Below are 23495 nucleotides of genomic sequence, written 5' to 3'. Positions count from 1 at the left end.
TGACTCTATCTGGATCACTACTTTACCTGAGACTTTGCAATAAGGCCCAGCTCCATGAGATCTCCCGCCTCATTGGCAGACTGTCTTGTCCTTACATTGTTTGAACTACATCTGGGACCGCAGACCAACAAGACCCCTATTTCCACCCAGACCTCTAAACTAGGGGTGAGCGGGTTCGGTTTTACTCGGATTTACTCGCATCTTTAAACTGCATTTTATTGGCTATCGCCTATCATGTGTTTTGGATAGCCAATATAATAAATCCGAATTTGCGGTAAGGTGGCGATAAGAACCGAGTAAATCTGAGTAAAACCGAGCCTGCACATCCCTACTCTAAACCATCATGACCTCCATACCAGCTAGGTCTTATACAGTCTTGGCCCTTGCAATCCTATATCTCCACACATTTGAGGCCTCTGCACCACCCAGTCCTCAGTTTTTCATCCAGGCCACCTCACTATCAAAATTATCTGCATTGAATTAACACTGTCTAACTGCTGTACTGCCATTCAATTACTACTGGACTTTTGCTTCCTGCACCTCTAGCCTGTGTACTCTGTCTTCCTCTTTTGTATTTCCTCAATGTTTATCATGCATCTATGGATTGCTTACACCACCCATTGCTTTCATAGGTAGGTTGATTAATCTGTGGATCAAATGATGCCATGGGTAACCAATATTTCATATGCTATATTTTGCATCTTTTCCAATGTGTATAAATGTGAACTCTATGTTCTACTGAACTTGCAATAAGCATTGTGAGGTGTGAAGAGCAGCTTATGCACTGCAATCAATTATGATCTCCTCCGTTGAATTATCATGAGACCACAAGTGAAACTGTCTTCTTGCTCCATAGATTGCAATTTGCATTGAGTTGATCAGTTGCTCCCGTTTCGCTTTGTAGTTAAAAATAAGGCAGAAATATCAGGATCTTGGAGTTTTTATACATGAGTGTAACCATTTTGGGATCTTACAGTATATGTGTAATTAAATTATGTTTGGAAGCCCATGTATTCAATATGCTTGCTGTCCTTTTTTTATTTTACCAAAGTGTTTCTGTTTTTTTGTCCACTACATATAAATCAGGTCTGTGGAACGATTTAAATATGATTTTCTATATCAATATTCCTCCTACTACTGTTGTCTTTTTATTAATACTGTACAAACAAAAGTGTCCGAAAGTCGATGTCGACTAAACGTATAATCATCATCATCACAAACAAAATGTAGAAAATTGGTGTTACAGTGATAGATTCTGAAAGAACATGTGAAGAGTTTCAGAATAAAGCATTTTTGGCAATGAGTGCTTCCATGCTCTGAAGAAGAAACTCAAGACTGACTGGACTTTGGAATTATTGAATACAGCCTTTTTGTGTTACATTCCTGGCATGCCAGGAAAATTAAACCAGCAAAGCAACCAAAAGAATTAAAATAAACATAAGTAATCTATCCACCATGGCTCGTGGCTTACTGGCTCCTCTATGAGCACAGTTGTACCGTCATAGAGGAGTAGTGTTAGGGCTTTGTATATATTGATTGTGCAGTACTGGGGTTCACCAGTAGGGGCTACTATCTAGACTCAGCTTTCGGGACTGATGGGGATTTACCTGTGAGGATTTAATTCTGCCTCAATAGCTGCATCTGTTGTGCAGGGTTTTTTAATCCTCTCAGTCTGTTGCTGGTCATTAATGTTTCTGCCTGTGTTAGATTCTCAGGGCGGGATGTAGTAAGCATTGCATCCGTGGTGCGGTACATCCCACCTCTTATCAGGTACATACAGCAGATCCCTCTCCAGGGCAACCCGAAAAGAATCCCATAGGCCACCGGGACGAAGTACATATGGAAAATGCGCTAAACCCCATGATAACTGCATTTTTGGGGGTTTTACAGTATTTGTCTGTTTAGTACATCCCACCCTTAGTGTTTGGACTACTTGTTACTGAATCTCTATGTCAGATACTTCATGTCTGTTTCCAGTGCTATCCTGAACTCTCGCTCAGGTTTTTTTTTACAGCATTCAGCATCAGCTCATGCACTTTTACCTTAGGGGGGCTGCCGCTGCTTCTGGTCCCGGCAACTGCACAATGAATGTCAGGCACCCGGACTTGCACATGTGCATGAGCGGTGGTAGCGCCACGCATGCGCATAACACTAGACCAGCTTCTCGGGGCTGCATTGTAGCAGCCCCGAGGAGCCCTGTAGGGCTGCCTGAAAGGCAGAGCAGCGGCTTCCAGCCGCTCTCTGCTTATGGCAGCCGGACTGGCAGTCCCAGGGGGAGGAGACACCTCCCCCTGGTGCTGCCTGTCGTGTGTGTAACTGGCAGGTAGCGCTTCCAATAGGGAGCCACTTCCAGTCACAGTGCAGCCACGGACTGTACTGGCTCACTGAAGTGGAGGATTTTAATGCGGGGGCTGCAGCCTCGCAGCCCCTAGGTAAAAACTGCCACTGTTCAGCATACTTCAACCAGTGCTATCCTGAACTCTTACTCAGCTATGCTCCACAGTATTCAGCATACCTGCATATTTCAATGGTATTTACCAAGTTTTTTTGCTACTATTTTAAGTCTCCTGTAGTGTATTTTGTATTTATTTGTGTGCCTTCTAGCCTGCAGGGGCTTAGCTTGAGCCTGCATTCACGTGTGCTATGTAAAATTAATCTTTGTGCAACTGTTTCAATCAGTATTTGGTTTGTGCACCTCCTCTCCTGTTGGTCATTTGCTCTCTCCTGATTGCTGTCACCGATACTCTCTCCACTTTTCAGCCCATATGGGGCTGGTAACAGCTCCCTTGTGAAGAGACCCTGCATGAGTCATCTGCCTCACACAGAAATAAAGACCAACAAAGTAGTAGTAGTGAGATATTAATGCAATGTTTGTAGAGGAGAGTATTGTGTAATGTGTGTGGGGAGTACTAATGTAATGTAGTGGAGGTATTATTGTAATTTGTTGAGGGGGGGTAGTAATGTAGTGTATGGGGAATGGTATTAAATAATGTAGAAGAGCTATTAATGTAATGTGTTTGGAGGGTATTAATGTAATGTATCAGTATATTAAGGTTCTTTATGTAATATAGAGGCTCCTGGGGGTTATTAAGGTAATGTGAGGGATGTTTGTGTAATGTATCAGCAGTTGAGGACTAATACTTTTATGTTTTTTTTCCATTAAATGTGGGTGAAATTAATGTCATTTGCGATTAATGTGGGATATCGATATATTAAAGGAATTAATAATGCAATGTTTGCTCTTTGAAATAAATATGGGGTATAAAAATTTTGGGACTAGTTGGGGGAGATGAGGGCTACAGTGCTTAAAGTGGGTCACACTCCGGCCCTTAAAAACAACTTTCTTACCACTCCGTGCCTGTCCAGGCTAGCGCTGAGGTCTGCTCGTGCTGTGCATCACTCCAGGATAGCACAGAGGTCCGCTCACACTGTACATAGGAGCTCATTCAGACCCGCTCGCTAAGATGCATAGTCTCGCTGCTGCCGATGGTATGCAGTGTGTATGCATTGTGAGCATGCACATAACTTAGTGAAAGTTCACAATGCATTCGCTCGCTGCGCATAAACAACCCAGCACAGTGAGTGACAGAGAAAGCCGTATGTAGGTGGTAACAGGGGCTGGCCATTAAAAACGGGGGAGTGGAGGTGCAAACGCAGGTGTGCTTGAGCATCTCAACGGCGTTTTAGAGGTGTGCATATTTAAAAGACAGCATCATAGTACACGTCACCTGGCTTGTTTTTACACTGAAGTGCTCGCAGTGCTTGTGGCAGGGTATGGTCAACCTCAAGCGCTGCGATCACATCTGATGTTACCCAATTTACTGATGGTTGCATACACTTCCTGGACATGATGTGCACAAGTGGGCGTCTTAAAACAGGCTGGTGGGTGTCTGCATACACTATGCGATCTCTCTATAAGAAATACTGGGCGTGCTAATGCATTGCTGTGCAGTAGTACTGCCAATGCAATTTGCATACACATCATGCGAGCAATCGAATCTAGCGAGTGGCTCTGAATCAGGCCCATAGTTCCTGGCTGGTGCTGAGGTCTGTCTGTGCTGCTCCTTCCACTCAGTGTCCTGTCACTGAGCATGAAGATGGCTCTCCGCAGCCCCTTGCTCACAGCATGTGTGATGGCACACAAGCTGCACGCCAGAGTTCCCTCCTAAACCACAGTATGAGCGCAGCCATGTTGGAATCTGTCACCTGATGCTCTTCTTCCACTCAGAGCTCTGCTCCCAGACCAGCTGATTACAGCATCCAGTCCCTGGGGATTCCATTTCCTGACTGGCCTCCATTGCCAGTACAACGTCGCTTCTTGCTGAAGTTATAGCTCTGTGCTGAGCTCTCAGGTACTCTGTATCTGAACAGTCCCAGGGCCTGATTCAACAAGGAATGCACGGATGCAGACGCACGCAATTGGTCGATATTCGCAGTCTGCGCATGTATATGGGTCACAGTGCGCGTGCACGAAACGCTCACTGTGTCCGCAAAAGCAAGCACAGCGAATACTCAGAGCCAGGGAAAAGTGATTGACAGGAAGTGCCATTTATGGGTGGACACAGGAGTGGTCGGCCAAATGCAGGCATGCCAGTGCATTCGCACCTCATTACAAGGGCATGCATAAATTAGCCACTGAGATGCCGGATGCAGTCTGCGTGTAGGAAGTATCAACTCCTGTGGCAGGGTCAGGTCTACCTTTAGTCTGCGTGCAGATCCGATGTTACTCGATGTTCCCAATGTTTTCTCAGCCTTGCAGTATGAACGTTAGTGGAGGGTAAAGGGGGCGACATTATGTAGTGCTGGGTGTCTGCATCTTTATGCTGCGATTGCCGTGCGTATGCAATCATTAGCATTTTCTGTCAGCGGCCGGGTGCGTGCATCTACATTTGTGCGTTTCTTGGTGAATCAGGCCCAGTCCATTATATCCAGTTTCCATATCTGGTAAACAAGTCTTCTATACCATCTTGCACACCAGTCTGGTTTTACCACTGAGACTTGGGAGTAAATTTACTAAGATGGGAGTTCCACTAAGAAGTGATGTTGCCCATAGCAACCAATCAGATTCTACTTCTCATTTATCTAGCACCTTCTAGAAGATAATACCTGGAATCTGATTGATTGCTATGGGCAACATCACTTCTTAATAGAACTCCCATCTTAGTAAATTTACCCCTTGCTCTTACAGCCACCATCGGTTCCAGCCGATACCTCCAACCCTCGGCCTCATCCGATGACTACAACATTGGACTCATATCAATTAAGTTCTTCAATTCTTCAACATCAGTCCCAACTGATCAAGTTAATCAATTCATCAACATTGGACTCATATCAATTCAGTTCTTCAATTCTTCAACATCAGACCCAAACTGATCAAGTTAATCAATTCATCAACATCGAATTTAAATCCATCAAGTTCTTCAATTCATCAACATCGGTCTCAAACCAATTCAGCTCTCAATCCAGCATCATCGGTCGCAATAGGATTCTGGGCCTGATTCAGAGCCGCTCGTAAGCGGCCGCTCGTTCGCTCCAAGCGATGTTCGCACAACTGCGCATGTGTATGGGTTGTAATATGCATGCGTGAACCAGTCATTGCGGTCGGAAATTGTGTGCTCGCAAAATAGCAAGTGCCTGATAATTTGAGTGACAGAATGAGGCGTTTGTGGGTGGTAACAGGGGAAGGTGCTTGAAAACGGGGAGTGGAGATCCGAACGCAGGCGTGCCAAACGGTCAAAACGGTCGTTTTAAGGGTGTGCATAATTAACAAAGCAGCGTCATCGACCACGTCACTTGGTTGTCTTTTAGCCTGAACTGCTCGCATGATTGCAGTAGGAAAATCTTACCACAAGCACTGCGAGCAGTTCATACGCCTTTCGATGTACTCGATTAATCTAATAAATAGCGGAGATGACGTAGGATGCGAGCGGCCAGGGGGCGTTTTAAAAAAAATAGCGAGCGCATGTTTCGTTCGCTCATTCAGACATAGAGGCGTCAACAGACCGCAAAGAGCGAGCGCTCTATTTAAATATCCGGCCCCTTTTTCTGAAAGAGCGAGCGCAAATAGCATCCGGCTCTGAATCAGGCCCTCTGCCCATTTTTTCAGTATTTTATATCAGGTCCCATTCTAACCTGTTGTTCAGTGGCAGATTTTGCCTAGGGGCTGCAAGGCTGTAGCCTCCCCAGCAAAATCCACCACCTCAGTGTAGTCAGTGCAGTCAGTGACTGCACTTGCTACACTGTGACTGGCAGTGGCTTCCTATTGAAAGTGCCACCTGCCAGTCACATATACAACAGGCAGCCCCAGGGGGAGGTTTCTCCTCTGCCTGGGACTGCTAGTCCGGGCTGCTATTAGCAGAGAACGGCTTCAAGAAGGAAGCTGCTACTTTGCCTTTCCATCAGCCCTAACCGGGTCCTTGGGGCTGCAGACAATGCAGCCCTTTGGAAGCTGGTGGTGACATGCACATGCGCGGCTCCCCGCCGCCATTGCGCATGTTCCAGTCCTGGCACCTGACAGAATGAATGCGCAGGTGCTGGGACCCAGCCAGGAGCAGGTGAGTGACCCTGTCTTTTTCAGCGGTGGCAGTTCAACTCATCAAAGAGGGTAGGAGCCACCGCTGCTCCTGTTCAATAATGTAATTCTATTTACTGTTCTTGCCTTCAGGCCCATCATACACTGCCGCATCTCTACCCCCTCACATCTATACATGAGGAAGTCCTGAATCAAGCCACCTAAGTTAATTCATGCCTCTCAAATCTCCTTTTCAGTCTCCCATGCCTGATCCAACTCAAACGAACCCTCATGCGTGACAAAATGTTACCTTGTTGTTCAGTTTTCCAGGAGGTGAATAGTAGCTATCCTTCTCCAAACAAGGTCCCAATATTCCAGATTCCAGCCAAGCAGCAATAGAACTTAAGACATCAGCAACAGCAGATAGTGAAAGCTGCAAGACCATGTAGGAGAGAACAGCACAGTGTCTTATGTGTCTGATGACTTTGTTCTGACTGCAGGGAAAGTCAAAATGTATGTCCCCCTTCACATCACTCTCCAAATCAACTACTGACAGCAGCTGTAGTGCCCAGTGAAATAGAGTACATGCTGCTATTTCATGAACTGGACTCTGTCCAGAGCACTGGTGACATCATCAGTGAGAGTCACTGAACCTATGTACCAAATTGCTTGTGGCATACATCACAAGGATGAGAAGTGTGGTGGAACTTTGTGTGGTATATTATGTCGACATGCATTAGGTCAACATGGGAATGTCCACATGTTCAGAGCATTGACATGTTGGCAGTGACCATATCAACATTCATGTCTACAAAGATAACATGTTGACACAATAGAATGTCAACAGAACATTCCTGATGGCCCAAAGGTCACTTACCTGGACCCAGTGACAGTGGTGTTTCCAGTGTCAACTTCCAGGTCCTAGCACTCATGTGACCAGCAGTTCCGATGCAGAGATCTGACGGCGTTCTGGTATTTTCCTCCTATCCCTAATCCTTACCCCTCACCCTCCCGCAACCTAACACTGTCTGTTGACAGTGTGGTGTCAACATTATGAATGTTGTTATGGTAACTGTTGACAATGTGACCGGATACAGGTAGAACACATGTCACAAAGGGATAGTGGGTAGGTCATATGTAAAATATGCTTTCCCTTCACTTCATTTGCCATATACACCCATCAGCCATAACGTTAAAACCACTGGCAGGTGAAAAGAATAACATTGATTATCTCGTAACAATGGCACCTATCAAGGAGTGGGATATATTTGGCATCAAGTGAAGGAGGATCTAAGGGACTTTGACCAGGGCCAAATTGTTATGATGAGATGGCTAGGTCAGAAAATCTACAAAATGACAGGTCTTGTGGAATGTTCCTGGTATGCAGTGGTTAGTACCTAGCAAAAGTGATCCAAGGAAGGACAATCATTGAACCGGCAACAGGGTCATGGGCACCAAGGGCTCATTAATGTGCAAGGGAACTGAAGGCTAGACCGTCTGGTCTGATTCCACAAAATAGCTACTATAGCACAAATTGCTGAAAAAGTTACTGCTGCCTATGATAGAAAAATGTCAGAACACACAGTACATTGCAGCTTTCTGTGACTGAGGCTGCATAGCCACAAACTGGTCGGAGTGTCCCTGCTGATTATCCATGCGAGAGGCAAGATCATTCAGTGCCCCGCGCCCTGGGAACAAGTAGCTTTCATTTGGGCCTGTGCAAATTGTCACGCCTGACTCCATGGAATCCGTGAAAGCTGTGGTCCTGGGTTGAAGGAGAAATCGGAGGTGAGGGGCCTGAATGTATGTTCTCCTCATCCACAAGTATGGGATGTTGACGAGACCTGACCAAAGGTGCGGTGCGGCGTCCTAACCTGCCGGGAGGTGTTCACCAGTGACCCCTCAAAGCGGGATATTGGTTTCAGCTGCTCCCGACAAGCAGGTCACGGTCCTTTGGTCAGGTATCCGATGCGAGTGGGAATGGAGAATGGTATACCACTGTGGTCCACTGGGAGTACAGATTCCACAGGTACAAAGTAGGCATAAAGGGAATTGCTTCCTGAAGTGGTACAATGGGAGACCAAAGGAAAGATCCACCGAGGAGTAGGACGCTCTGCCGACTCTAGAGGAGGGTGGTGATTGAGCTGACTGAGAGAGCACTGACTGCACATAGTGCAGATACTGGAGCACCGTTGGTACAGGAGGTGGACTCAGAGATATGATTAGAATGGAGATGTACTGCGTATACAGTGTGCGAATCCGGACGCATCGAGTGGCTCAGCAATTGTTCTCAATAGTGTGTAATGAGTACACAACGTGCGACTCCAGACGCACCGAAGAGTGGTTCAGTAGTTCTACTTGATGATGTGTATTGAGTACACGGCATGTGAGTCACAACACACTGGATAGTGGTACTGAGATGGTAATAGAAATCACTTGAGAGCAAGGAACAGGAACCTGGAACAGAATGAAGACAAACATACACTGGAAGTGACGACGTTGCACAGGCAACTTCCTGGTGTCCAGAGCCCAGTTATATACCCTAAAGTAGCAGTTCATTGGAGATCAATGTCAGCTGACCGAGACTTTGCGACCATTGGTTGAAGGAACAGTCAGATGAGAAAGACTAACATGGCGGTGCTCATGATGGCAACCTCGGAAACCAAGACACTGAGCCACACATGGAAGTCCAAGAGCACCTAAGGCAAAATCCTCAGCATGTCACCTGCCGCCGCACCTGACGTCTGGCTGCACGAGAAGTCAGGGGAAGCCGGTGTTGGGGTAATGGCCGATCCTAGGCCGAACCCTTTCAGCCTTGCTATGTATCTTGGTCCTAGTCAGGAGTGGAACTACCGGTGGTGCAGCCTGTGCATTGCACCGGGGCCTTGGAAGACTAAGGGGCCCTCTGCCATTTATAACTACAATGTGTTTTACCCTTGCCTGACCATTAAGATTCAATTATTTTCTTTGCAGCGGCAGACACAAGCCACGAGGTGATGGATATGGAGAGCAGTCAGGATTCCCGACTCAGGACTCATTGCGGGTGCCCAGTCCCGGCATGCACACTCCCAGGCTCAGGTAGGAACCAGAACTAACCACAGATGTTTGGGCCAGTTAGCCTATTATTTGCCAGCAGCAGGAGAGACAGAATTAGCTGAGGGGAGAAGAGAGACTGTAATGGAGGATAAAGCAGAGAATTAGCTGGGGAAGAAGATGGATAGAAGGGGAAAACAGAAATAACTAGGGATGGAGGAAAGAACAGTTATGGGGGGAAAAAACGAGAGTTGAGTGAATATAAAGCTGGAAAAGGTAGAGAAAAGGAGAGGGACTGAAGGGATGAAGGAGAAGCACACGTGAGAAAAGACAGAGCTGAGTAGAAAAAGGAGAGCTGAGGGGAAAATGCTGTGTGGTTGGGTGAAGGGGACAACTCAATGGTAGAGAAAAATGCATCCATGGGTGACAGATCATAGCAGGAGCCTACAGCCTTGGTGGTTAGTGTATATTTGTGTAAATCTTGCCCTGTGGGGATAATATGCACGTTGACTACCATGCTTGGAATTTACATTAAATCTATTTCAATACACAGTAGTGCTTACCTCTGCCCTATTGCGCAATATTTCTTTGCCAAGATTCTCGAAGTGAGTCTAAGAGTGACTGCAGTAAGTGTATGTAGGAATTTGTGCACCAATGGGAGCAGAAAATTGAGGCACATGAAGCTAGCAGGTAGTGGGGGTGATTTAGCATCAGACGGTATTGCTATTGCAGCTGCTACCATGGTAGTGGGATGCGGTTAAAATACAGACGGAGGGGTTGCAGCGCTCAGAATGCCAACGCCGGAATCCTGACACCTGTCAGAATCCCGGCACCGACATCCTGACCGCCGGAATCCCAAACGTAAGTAGCCGGGTTTGTGTTAGGGTAAGCGTTAGGGTTAGGCACTAGGGGGAGGGTTAGGCACTAAGGGGGAAGGGTTAGGTTTAGGGTGTGGGGAGGGGGAAGTTAGGTTTAGGCACTGAGAGGGAGGTTAGGGTTAGGATACCAACCAACAAAGTCTTGGTATTCTCAGTATTCTAACCCTGTCAGAATGACGGCGTCAGGATTCTGACCGCCAGGATCCCGAATGCTGGCATCTTGTACCCATCCCCATGGTAGCACTATTATGGTCCTGCATGCATTACTAATCCGAGCTGTGTCTCATCGGATCATCTGAATGATCCTTGGCCGGGTGAGTGACCATGGGGTCTGACTGGGGGCCTGATTCAGCAGCGTACGCAATTGCAATTACGTACGCAGATCGGCCGATTGTTCATTACTGCACATTCTTATGCACCGCACTGCATGTTCGCTACAATCGCACTGAGATTATGCACGCACATAGGAATCCATTGCAGATTGAAGACAGGTTGTGAGTGTTTGGAGGTGGTGATGGGGGCAGTTGTTGTCTGTTTGAACGCCATTGCATGGGCATGCATAAATTAGCCACTGCAAGTGCATATGCAGCTTGAGGACTAACTTGAGAGTAATGAGACTTGCAATTTCTGCAACGGGTCAGGCCTGCTGTAATTATGCGTGGCTGGCTGATGTGCTTTGATGATACCGATGCATACGCAAGAACTGTGAGGTGTTACGGATGTGAGAAAGCAGCACTGGACGTCTTTATGCTGGCTGAGCTGTGGCAGGCATTAGCATATTTTCGCAGCTTTATTGTGTGCGATTACGTAGCTGCGATCACAATTGCAATCCATACTGAATCAGACCCTGTGTGAAGGATCGCAGACCTGTACTGCACATGTGCAGTAAGGGTCATGCACCTGTGCAAACCACTTACAATCGGAGATGTGCACTAACCATCGGGTAAGCGTACATCTTTGAATCAATGTGGACTATTTAAAATGAAACTGTGATAGTAAAGATTTTTTATCACTACTTATTTCACTACTGTAGGGCATTGTAGGAACTGTGTGTGTGTGTGTGTGTGGGGGAGAGGAATACCATGGGGCATATTATGAACCTTGGGTAAAGATGGAGGGTGGCCCAAAGCACCTGGGCCCATCTCTCACTAGTTCTACCACTGGTCCTAGTTTATGTTTTGGTATTAAAGTTACAGAAGAAAAGGTAAGTGTTTGCCTGTTGGACAAGTTAGATCACAGTATTTTTGAAAAATACTATTTGACAAGTACCTTTTTAGTTTGCATATAATATATATATATATATATATATATATATAGTGTATAATTAAATTAAAGTTTTTTTATTTGTTACCAATAATAATAATAATAAATAAAAAGTGATTGGGGGATATATTTACTTTACAGCAGCTTTTCAATGCTACCGGTTCTGCCCATGGGAGTTAAAAAGGCAATGTTTCGCTGGTGTATATATTATATGCAACGCTAGTTCAAAATATTGCTGAGTAGATTGTAAAGAATATAGATTACAATTACTGTAGATCCACTAATAAAGATAACTAAGATAAAGTAGTGGATTTTATACTCCACTACTTTATCTATGGATAAAAAAAAATAACAAAAGATAACACTTGTTGCATATCATAGAGAACTACATATGTTTCCACACAAATAAAAACAGATGTTAAATTTAATAGATAAAGAAAATGCAACAATGGCTTTGGCATTTATCAATTACACCAATAATACATTATGTTACATATATCTGCAGAACATACTACGTTACTTATGTTTTTTTCTTTAAAACATGTACTTAAAATAGTGATGTAACAAAAAATTAATTTATGTGTTTAGTTAAATATAAAAAATATCTTTACAATCCATGATATAATTTTACAATTATATAGTTAAATACATACTTGTGTTTTTGCACATTTATATATAAATATACATATATAACTATGCTAACCAGCCATTTATATATGCATATATATTTCATATAATTAAATTACAAAATATTTACATAATTTATAAAGATATGGAAGAGACCAGACAATTGATGTTTTAGGTAAGTGACAAAACACTGACTATTCCCATGTATAACACACATGAACAAAAAATAATACACACAGTTAAAGGCAACTTAACAAAGTGCTTATACAAAAATAAGAGGTACAATTCAAGTGATCTAAAAAATTATTACTCAGCTTGATGTAGTAAACTCAATGATACAAATTATTCCAAAATGAAAGAGTATTTGTAACATTCATAAGCCCTGAACCAAAAGTATGCATACATCTTGATACATTAAAGGTTTAAATGTCTTCCATGGCTAATGTACTGTACTGTATTTCTTGTTTACAGAGGCTGTACTCTTCAAGTTTTAATTACAGCAGAATAAGCATTATAAATATATGACGACACTTCAAAGTCCACTTTGTCTACTTGTACACGTTCATTGAAAAAAACAAATGAATATTATAATAACTGTAATTGTATTGTACATTTTATCATTACTGGATTTGTCAAGAAGGTAGAAACAACAGCAGGGAATTTAGCATTTTATTAAATTTGGTAAAATATGTGCACTGGGTTCCACTCATCCACCCGCAACCTGCTGTCTGAAACAACTTTTGCCACTTCTCTCAGATGAAGGTTGTCCCTAGGAAAACTTGTTACTACTACTTAGGAAAACCCCATATGCTCCTTAACAAAGCTCCTCTGCTCTCAGTGGAAATGGAGCTGTGAAGCCTAAGTGCAACTGCAGAGCTGACATGCCACATCTGCATACAGCATAGAGAGCAGATAAATCCATCCTGCCCTGTCCCAGACAGCAGGAACATTAGGTATAGGACATACCTAGTCTATAAGGGACTGTATAAAATGTCCTGCAGATAAAACATGACTAGTCTTCTAAGGATGTCACAGTAGAAGTTTCGGCTTTCATTCATAAAATTAACTCAGTGTGGTTAAAATAAAATGTATATAACATCCACTAACTGATATGATTTTCTAAATATAATTAACTTAAGACTGCCTTCTCGTAGCAAAAATCACAATATGATAAAATGGTTTAAAATAATTTTTGAGATTGATATTTCAATTGGTATTTATCAACTTAGCTCAAACAGATAGTATTTAGAGCCTTTACATATCACTACCTTCCTTATTCATTAAAAGTCACCACCACTATTTATTCTTTTTACTTTACTTGTACCAATGTTACTGCAGTTAACTCATGACCTGGCCATACACTAAAAATATTTCCAGGCAATCCGGCAGGATAAAGATTTCTCAGAATGATTATCATGCAGCATATGTACATGATAGATAATCTGCCAATGCTCAAAATTGCCCCAAAACAATTACATGTTCCATCTGTCAGACTTTCATTCTGCAGATTTCATTATTAATAGAAGGTTTTCTTTCGCTAATGGGAAAAAAAAGAGTAAAATCTTTCGCTGGGGCACAGAAAAATAGTTGGCTGTTTTTTCGCTCCATAGGAACCTCCCCCCCAATTTCTAGAGATACTTATTTAACTCTTGGGAGCACGACCAACCCTAATATATTCATTCCTATATTGGAACATTAATTTATCTTATAGTTGATCTAGTAATCATTCTTTGTGTCTTGTGCAAAATAATTTAATTTCCTCCCAGGTTTCATTTTATTCATACCAGTGTACTTTACATTGTGATGAGAAATCTCTCAATGTATGGAGTCACTTGAAGATCATTTGCACCTCTGAACCATTCGTCAGATTGCCTGGAAAAATCTTTCCAGTGTTTCGTGCTGCAGAGAACAAAAGGAAAGGTTCCCCCACTTCCCTCCTGACTATATGGCCTTGTATACATGGGCACTTATACCTAATAAAAGTGTAGATGAAAACTTACTTTATCCTCGCTCCTACCAGTATTCTCAAAGTCTCCCAACAACATAAAGTTCTATGCACCATGCATTAACACTTGCGAATGCTGCAGGCAATATTAAAATGACATATGAATAGATATATATTGGGAGAGCATATATTTAATAATGCATATATTTAATAATTGACCAGTCATAGGGCCTGATGCAGAGATTGAAGTACATTTGGCATACATTACGTAAAAGAATATGTACAGTATATTTGGCCATAGTGAAAGTTGCATGCATCTGTGTGTAGCATATGCACCTGGTTTACTCCAAGTCATCATCATCAGCATTTTGCTTACGTCCAGGTCTGCATGGGATGCATTTGTGTGTACACACCCTTACTGAACTTTGCTCACATGACAAAAACCCATATTCAGATAGCAATTTTCATTAGTACAACTCTGCTTAACTGCTAAAAGCTGAAGTGGTTATATGTACTATAGCTTACAGCAAATGGATACTCTTGGCACCTAATAAGCATCTATTTCTGCTAGCTGCACATCTTGGAAATTATAAATAAATTGGGCTTATTTAGAAATCTCAATTCATGCATCGCTGATTTTAAAAAGTTTTTCAAGTGAAGTCAATTTGTTTCAAGAAGTAATGTACCCAAAATGATTATTCCAGAACTAAAACACACGCACTCAAATTACCAAGACCCCTGACAGTAATAGTGGTAGCACTGTGGATGACCTGGCGTGGGCCTGAACCCTTAAAGAAGTTGGCAATTCATACCCCCCGGCCCCACCCATCCATTGCTGCTTGTTACCATAGCAGACAACATCATATCTCAGCACCACTCTCCCAGCACATTACTGACCAGCAGCCAACAGCTTCCCAGTCATATGTGGGCATTATTGGTACATTGTAATCATTGAATGAACAACATTCTAGGAAAATGCAGCAGTCACTCAGTATATGTACACTGCTACAGACGGTGCTTGCCAATACCACCCATCTGCATCACAGTCAGTATATATTAGAATTTACACTGCAACTGCACTCATTACTGGGGGTTCCATTCGTGAAATGCAGAATATCAGGTAGAGATGATATTGAAAGCTTCTTGGGACTCTTATGAAAGCTAACACTTAATTTGTAACTCAGATCTTGTATTTTTGTTGTTTAAATACTGTACATTTGTAGAACTGAAATAGAACATTAGTTATCTGTAGTAATAAACCAAAATGTGGCAATACATGTATAACACAAAATGTAAAAAAATCTGGTATACAAACAATACTAAATTATTTGAGGTACAGTGCAAACCCGAAAAAGGCATCACTGCATACCTACAGACTTTGTTTTCCTCCTCTCTGGGAGAGTTCCAGGAGTGGAGATGTAGGTGGGTGCTGTAGGTAGCCTGGTAAATTGCTTCATTCTGAGCCCACCCCTCGTAGGCAGTTCTGCAAATTGCAGCATGACGCAGAGGGGAGAGGCCACAATGACACTATTTGCTGAAAATTGCTTCATCTTGCCCCATGCCATCCATTGCACTAGAAAGTGGCCAGGATGTGGGATGATGACTGGCTCTCCCAGAAGTCCATGGTGACTCCCCAAAATTAAGGAGTCTCCCAGGCATTCGGGGAGAGTAGGCAAGTACAGTACGTGTCACTATGATTTAAAGTGGGCAACATTTAGAGAGGAATGTAGGTAATACCTGTTTAATGTACTGCTTAGCACGATTTGTATGCATGTTTTCAAAACAATCTGCCCATCCTGGTCCCACCGTTGCCCCCTGTCAAGCTGAGCCGGCCCAAGGCTTGGAATGCATGCCCCTAGCTATTCCAAATGCCCTAGGCATTTGCTTAGTTTGCCTATGCCTAGGGCCGGATCTGAGCAAACAATATTGAACTTCATAGATATGTTCAACTCTACATTTGTAATGCTGGGGATTCCTCATCAGAACACTCCATAGTGAGAAAATAAAAAACATATATATGACGCAATTCAATTTGGCCCAAAGTTCTGCTGAACATCATTGTGAAGCCTGGTTGTGCACACTACCATTTATTAAAGTAGGCGATTTTTGCTCCTTTTTCTATGTATCTAAATGGGGTGTGAGAAAAATAAAAGAGTTGGTCAGGAGAGCCTTCATCTGACCGTTCTGTTCTGTGCACACATTGAGCTGAATTGACTTGTTCCCAGAGGAATAGTTTACAAGAATGTTGCAGAGTCATGAAAAACCAGATCATGCAACTGTTCTCCACATTACTGCCTAGCACTGTGCTCCTACACTTTTGATTAAAGGTTGTGTGCACAGTTTTTATGCTATACTTGTACAGAAACAGGATGCATTCTAAACCCAACCTGCTTTTTAAATAACGTGCTTTTCAAATCCACAAGGCTAAATTATTTACTATCCAGCATAGAGCTCATACCCATTCTATGTGTAACATCTAGTGAGAAGAATTATATTATTCATTTTGGTAACTTCCTTGTCAGGTGAATTTTCAGGTGGTTGAGCCAGGATTCGGGCTTTGATGTACTGCAGATACAGCCCTGACAACTTTCAAAACCATCCAGAGCCATTAGAGGGTAATACAACATTCTTGGATTGTATTTTAGCAATAGGGGACCCAGGGGAGAACCCTTGCCTTTCTGCAACTCAGGGGTGTAGCAGAATCAAGGCATTAGGACCCGGAGGGTTACAATGATGCATTCACAGCATCACGTCTCCTGGCACCTCCCACCTGGACCACCCTGGATCTTCCAAATTTCATCTTAAACAAAGCAGGAAAATATGAGACAGGTACTATAAAAGGGTATATTTCAGGAGCTGTTCATAGATTTGTTACGGCAAAGTCAAGATTCATGGTCAGAGTATAAGATACTGGATGTGTACTACTATTATATTTGATAAAAAGCTGACATATTAATTGCTGCACAGAGAAAACTTAATCAGATCGTTACACTGGCATATTAGTCACTGCAAATGGCTACATCAACTTCATTATTCTGATATCCTAACAATCAAAAATGATGTACTTAACCAAAGCAGATCAATCAGCCTCCGCACCTGGGTCTTCTTACTTTTATTAGGCTACTTGAATTTGTTTTATTTTACATATTCTGTATTGCTTGGCAAATCACATTTTACTAATAAACAGATAGTGATGTTCCAGTTTACGTTTATGATCTGACAGTTACATTCGTATTAAGCACCGTTAATAAAAAAGGACTAATGCTGTTAGGCTGTGGGAGACGTGACCTACCTCCATTTGCTGCCGTCAGAGGAAATAAAGACTGTAGCAAGATCTTAACAATTTAAGTACTGAAATATGTATAAATATTTCAGTAATGCAACTTTAATCACCAAACATAGTTAACCTGAAACAGCTGTTAAAGTACAGATTACACAATTGGATATACTAAACCTTGTACTCCAGCTAACTGCCTACTCACCCTTCTGTTTCCAGAATTGCAAAATTTCTGTTATATAAGTCTTTTAATGTCTTAGAAAAAAATAGTTCTTGTAGAGCTACAAAATTTGTGCACTATAAGTTAAAAATATGCAGACTTCGGACATACTGACTTATTTCAACTGATTGATAATACAGATATGAAAAGCTCTTGTGCTTTTGCTGAACACACAGAACCTATAATAAGAGGACAATGTTTTTAAATGTGACAAGGTTCCATCAGTAACAGAACAGTGTTTTAAACTCATTGTTTATTTTGTGCACAGAGAATATTATAAAGAGCTGAAGATAGCCGAGAAGAAAAACGCATTTTTGCAGCAGATGTGTGCCACATGTTTGTCTCCATCTGATACATTATTTATGCCACTTTGAGCTTAGCAGTTATTTATCAAATAGCAAAGGGGAAAAACACCAGGAAGCAGAATCTGCAACATACTTTATGCAAGATGTAACTGTACTTCAGTTTTTATGGATCCATATGAAAGTGTCATATGGGGCCAGCCGAGGGAAAATAACGGACACTTATTATGGTGAGATTATATTTTATCAAGATACGGGCATTCTGTGCCATAATTTATAGTTAATTATCTCTCAATTAATACAACCCTTAGCAACCCATAGTGCTGTTAGATATTGTATTACATTAGACCTATACTGAGATCCTAGATTACATCATCAATCTCCGCCCACCTCAGTAAATACCATGTAGCAGTGGGCTGATGACGCGACTACGGCGCCCACTTAATGAAACAAATTGCGTCCTCGAGCCCCCACACCTCTTTTGTTGTGCCTAGACATCTCCTGGAAGTGAGGCAGAAAAAGGAGACAAAGGGGCTGATTCTGAGTTGGGAACAAAGCAAAAAAAGGAAGTAACTTTATATCTGGAACAAACAAAGCTGCAATGCAAGGAGTGCAAATACATTTTTTGTTTTTATATGCAGGGAAAATACTAGCTGCTGTTGCCGGTAGCCCACAAATGTTGAACAGCTTTATTTTTACACTGTATCTTAGATCTGAGTTTGGACACACCCCACTCAAATCTAATTCTCTGCACAGGGTCGGCTCGAGGCATGTTCGACCAGTGCGGTTGAACAGAGGCGCCACCCCATAGAGGGCGCACCCCTCCCAGCCATTCCCGATTTTAGCAGGACAGTCCCGTTTTTCGGGCACTGCCCCGCTGTTCCACCCGAAGCTGTGTGGCGGTGCTGGCCCCGAAGAAGAGGTCCATTCAGTGCAGGAAGAGAGCTGGGGGCAGCCCAGCTACTGATGTAGTGCTGGGCTCGCCCCAGCCTGACGTTAACAGGAGGCATGCCATATGGGCACCCCCCCAAATAACATCATTTAGGGGTGTGGCTTATGGTAGTTAGGCCACGCCCCCATTTCCAGTCGCATTTTGCAGATGTATGTGTCATAGTGCATGTTCTGCTATTTAAAATTAAGCTGGAAGAAAATATTGTCAAGCCCCTGTTCTTCAAGTATTGTATAGTGATAGACTATAAGATAGATCTGCTGGCAGCCACTATGACGTCTAGTGAAGTATAGACAAAGGAAGCTCTGTGAAATAGCCATGCTACAGCACACATCTAGCTGTTATTTTAGAGTAAAGTTAGACCACTATCATTCTGATTTTTTTGGTCCCTTTAATCTTGTTAGTGATGATCTCAAAAGCTGTTTATGTATTAGGACACACAAGTCTAAAGATTTCACGTTATAATTTTTTTTATATAAGTTCCTGATCAAAGTTTTAACCAAAATAATACAAATACTGAATTATAGCACAGTATAAAATTGACATATATGGGGTATTTATGATAACAAGAAAATACAATGTTTGAACCTATAGTCTCCATGGCACAAGAAGGGCCATCCATGTGCAACATACAGCCTCATGTTTTCACAATTGCTGAGACTGCCTGGACTTAATGTAATTACATCTAGTTGTGTACATCTGCCACTGGCAGTGTGTCCCCCTCACCGGTGCAGATGTTGGCGTTTGGAAATGGGCATAAAAATAAATTGTACAACAACCTTTCTGGACTGGTCTGTAACCAGCTTTGCTCAATAGAATGCAGCAAAAGCTGGAAGATAGGCAGCACATGGCAGCTGCACTGAGCTAGTATTGGATATGCTCCCCATGTACTAAAAGCAGTGGCAAACGCAAGATTTCTAGAGGGGGGTTTCCAAATGCTTGATTTTAGAGTGAGTGTGGCCAGTCCATGAAGAGGGTAGAATTAGCACTTATGCAACTTTAATGTGCGTCATACAAAGTGTATTGTGTGTCATAATCCCAGCATATACAGGACCAGAGATCACAGTGAGCCATAAGATGCGACAGTAGGGCCATCCTGCCTGAGCTGAATGTTTTTATTTTAGATGTGAGCACCATTCCAGAGTATTAGAGCAAGTCCGGGAGTCTGGGGGAGCAGCAGAGTAACCTAGCACTGCCCTGGACATATATGTACATATTGGGCTTTATAGCAGCACATCCCTAACAGTGAAAGTTTTCCAGATATCCTATTTGGTGCACAGGTTATTTATTATTGGCTGATACATGGTAGAAGATCTACAGGTGGTGCTGATTATTTCATTTGTGATACTGAGAAGAACATGCAGCACTAGTAAAATTCTATTATAGTACTATTTCTATTGTGGTCATGGTGTGGGCTGGGGAGGGGGGTTTCCAGGCAGACGGAAACCCCCCCTGCGTTTGCCTATGAAAAGGGGATTGAGTAATGTACTTCGGGGTACATATTTCCTGTATGCAGGAAGTAAAGACTAAACTAATCCAATTACAAATGGAGTATTTCTTACTGACCAGATGTATATAGCAGAGAAATACCTGATACTTAAATGAATCATGTCAGTTTTGCCCCCTTACTCTCATTAAACTCAATACAAAATGACAGTGAAATTACCATACTGATGGCGATTTAATGAGAGGATGGACATGAGAAACAGACAGGCTGTTTTCTTAGATATGACTTATGCTCAAAGGCATCTACATTTTGTACGTTCAATAAGTCCAGGTGCACATACAAATTTCCAGACCAACAGCAATCCTCAAATGAATATATGCACATGGTGAGCTTGCACACACGTGTTCTGCTGGCCATATACTGTGAGATCAATTTCACCATCAGACAGACAGACAGACAGACAGACGGACAGACCAATTATATGTGATATTGCCATACTCTGTCAGATAATTGGTCTGCCTGTCTGATGGTGAGTATATTCTCTGTCAGATCTGAGCACCAATTATCGCATCTGTCAGGCATGATGGAAGATATGAGAATGTGGAAGGGATAATTGCTGCACGGTCTCGCTCATACAATGTGCAATTATAAGCAGATAATTGGTTGATCAGGCCTATAAATGCATAGTGTATGGCCACCTTTAGTCTCATACTGACATGCTGCTACAATCCATGAGGCAATGTAGTATATGAAGACTGTGCAGCGAACCAGACAGCAGTATCTTATGCCCACTCACTTACATACAAAATTATAGAAAACAAACACAAAATCATTTTCGCTTAATAAGGTAAAAAATGTGTTGGTTGGTTTGTTTGTTTTTTTACGATCGCCTTCATATTTAATATGTGCTCACATTATAAATCTGGAGTAACTATACAGAACATTTCTGAGAAAAGGCTAGCAATTATTTGCAAGCTTTCTTTTTTCTAAACATGCTAATTTAAAGAAGCCAGTGTGTAAAACCATTCACCGTGTAACCACTGTTTACTTACTGCAACTCACATTTGATTTGTGGAATGCGGCCATGCTGTCAGTTACACACTTCTCATATATTGTAGCTGGCATAGCTGTGCATTATCTAAAGTGAAATAAGCTAAATTTCACATGTTTGTATTTCCCCGTTAATACTCAATGTGTAGAAAGCTAGGAACCCGCACTGATTTATACATCCATTGTGTGAGCGTGCTGCTTCTTTGCAAACCCTGAGCATTTCTTCTGCAGATCTGTACAAGCTGTATTACACTTTACATTGTGGTTTATCATTCTATGAGGTCTAATTATGTCCTCTTGCACTCTATATTTTATGTAACGATATCAGAATTGCCCCTCGTGTGTTGATACCAAAGAGAGTCCAAAAAACAGAAAGGAAAGAAAATAATAAAAATAGTGGATAGTTTTTCTTTATATTTCACAGAAGAATAAGACATAAGTCACTTTATCCCTTCATTATATGGCAGGTCATCTCAGCATTAAAAGGGTTCAAATGTGCCATAGTCAACCCTGCTTATTGGGGAACCAGATAATGAAACAAGAAAAGGCAATACCTTTAAGCTGATATGGCATCATTAGCTGACTCTTTATTTTGGCATCAATGCTTTGGTCACAGAATACTGACTGTGGATCCGGGTGCTTGTAAGTAAACACCCAGTAATACAAGGTAGGTCTGTTGTAGTTTGTTTCTTTGAAGTTCCAAAAAAACAGTTCACTATTTCCCCCCACCAGAGGGGGGCGAGGGCAAAAGAGAGTGAGGGACAGAGGTGGCTTTTTATTATTAATATGAAAAATCTAGAAGTCTAATAAGTGGATGCCTCTGCAGCACTTAAATCACCCCTTGAGTGTACATGTTCTGCAGCAGAGTTGCTGGAGTACTTTCCTTATGCACAGATTGTTCTTTTTTACTAGCATACAGAAGCCACCCTCAGCCCACACTTCTTCCGTTGCTTTCCCGAGGGTGACAGTAGGAGGAGCAGAAATGGGAGGATACGATGGACACGGAGGAAGGTTTGATTGGTAAGAACAGGCAGATTGGGTTGGAGAAACCATTCAGCAGCAGGAAACAAGGAAATTTGGTCCATCAGAGGAAAATTTCATTCAACATTGTTTCAACAGGTAGGAATATAGTGGTCCGACAGTGAGTGATTGATTTCCATTGATGTAAGAGAGAAGAGTAAACAAGAAAAAAAACAGTAAAAATTAGAATATAGTCTTAAGAAATCATGATAAATATAGCAAAGAAACATAATTCACAGGTACAAAAAAAAATGAAACGGACCTGAAAAAAAATCTCCTAGAAAAGAGAACTTACCGTTCACAGAACAAGTGTATTATTGGGATCAACACATTTCTGAGCATTATGCAGCAATATTTTTATTAAGAAAAACATAAACCACTTGTTTGACATGAACTAATGAATGTGTTTGAAGAATAGCGTGGATTTTCAATATTCACATTCCCACTAACACAGAGATAAAAGTCCCCCTTTATCACATCCGCATCTCAGATGCGGATGTGATAAATTTGCCAGGATTCACAATGCTATATTTGAATACATTGCAAGGATGTACCATATTTCGCATGCAGGGACAGCGCTTGTGAGAAATCACCCCCCGCAGCTTACACTTACCTTCTTCAGATGATCAGTGACCCGGTGAGGTCCTTGGTGATCCTGCATTCTGATGACGGCTGTGCCCCAGTCATCTATTGCAGTAAACTGAGGATGCAGCACAGTATCTCAGTTTACAGATCAGATAACCGGGTCACAGCAATCAGATCACCGGGTCACCAAGCCACTAACTGGATCACAGATCACCGGTCTGGTTGCAGGTAAGTGTTTTTTTATCTAAATTAAAAATTATTATTTTTTTCACTGTCTATCAGACATGCAGACTGATTACTGAAGCCTACTCCAAGCTGTGCTTTCCTTACCAGCATGCAGGGAAGGCTTAGTTGGAGTAGGCAAGACGAGGGGGAATCCTGCTTAACG

At 42.3% G+C, this 23495-nt stretch overlaps 1 protein-coding gene across 2 annotated transcripts in view; it reads right to left on the bottom strand.

Annotated features, from left to right (window-relative positions):
• Positions 1-23495, bottom strand: part of PCSK5 (proprotein convertase subtilisin/kexin type 5) — a 622474-nt gene that overhangs the window by 197521 nt on the left and 401458 nt on the right. Inside the window, exon 21 of one of the 2 annotated variants that reach the window (XM_088464068.1) lies at positions 22058-22452. The exons of the other annotated variant lie outside the window; for it this stretch is intronic. Within the exon in view, the coding sequence (XP_088320194.1) occupies positions 22337-22452 (116 nt within the window). The 3' untranslated portion in view covers positions 22058-22336. Of the gene's footprint in view, positions 1-22057; positions 22453-23495 lie in introns of those variants that run through there. 2 annotated transcript variants of the gene reach the window in all.

This window comes from Taudactylus pleione, unplaced genomic scaffold (assembly GCF_031769625.1).
Source record: "Taudactylus pleione unplaced genomic scaffold, aTauple2 ptg001573l, whole genome shotgun sequence".
Classification (NCBI taxonomy): domain Eukaryota; kingdom Metazoa; phylum Chordata; class Amphibia; order Anura; family Myobatrachidae; genus Taudactylus; species Taudactylus pleione.
Note: the sequence above shows the minus strand (reverse complement) of the source record. Positions and strands in the feature narration are given on the sequence as shown.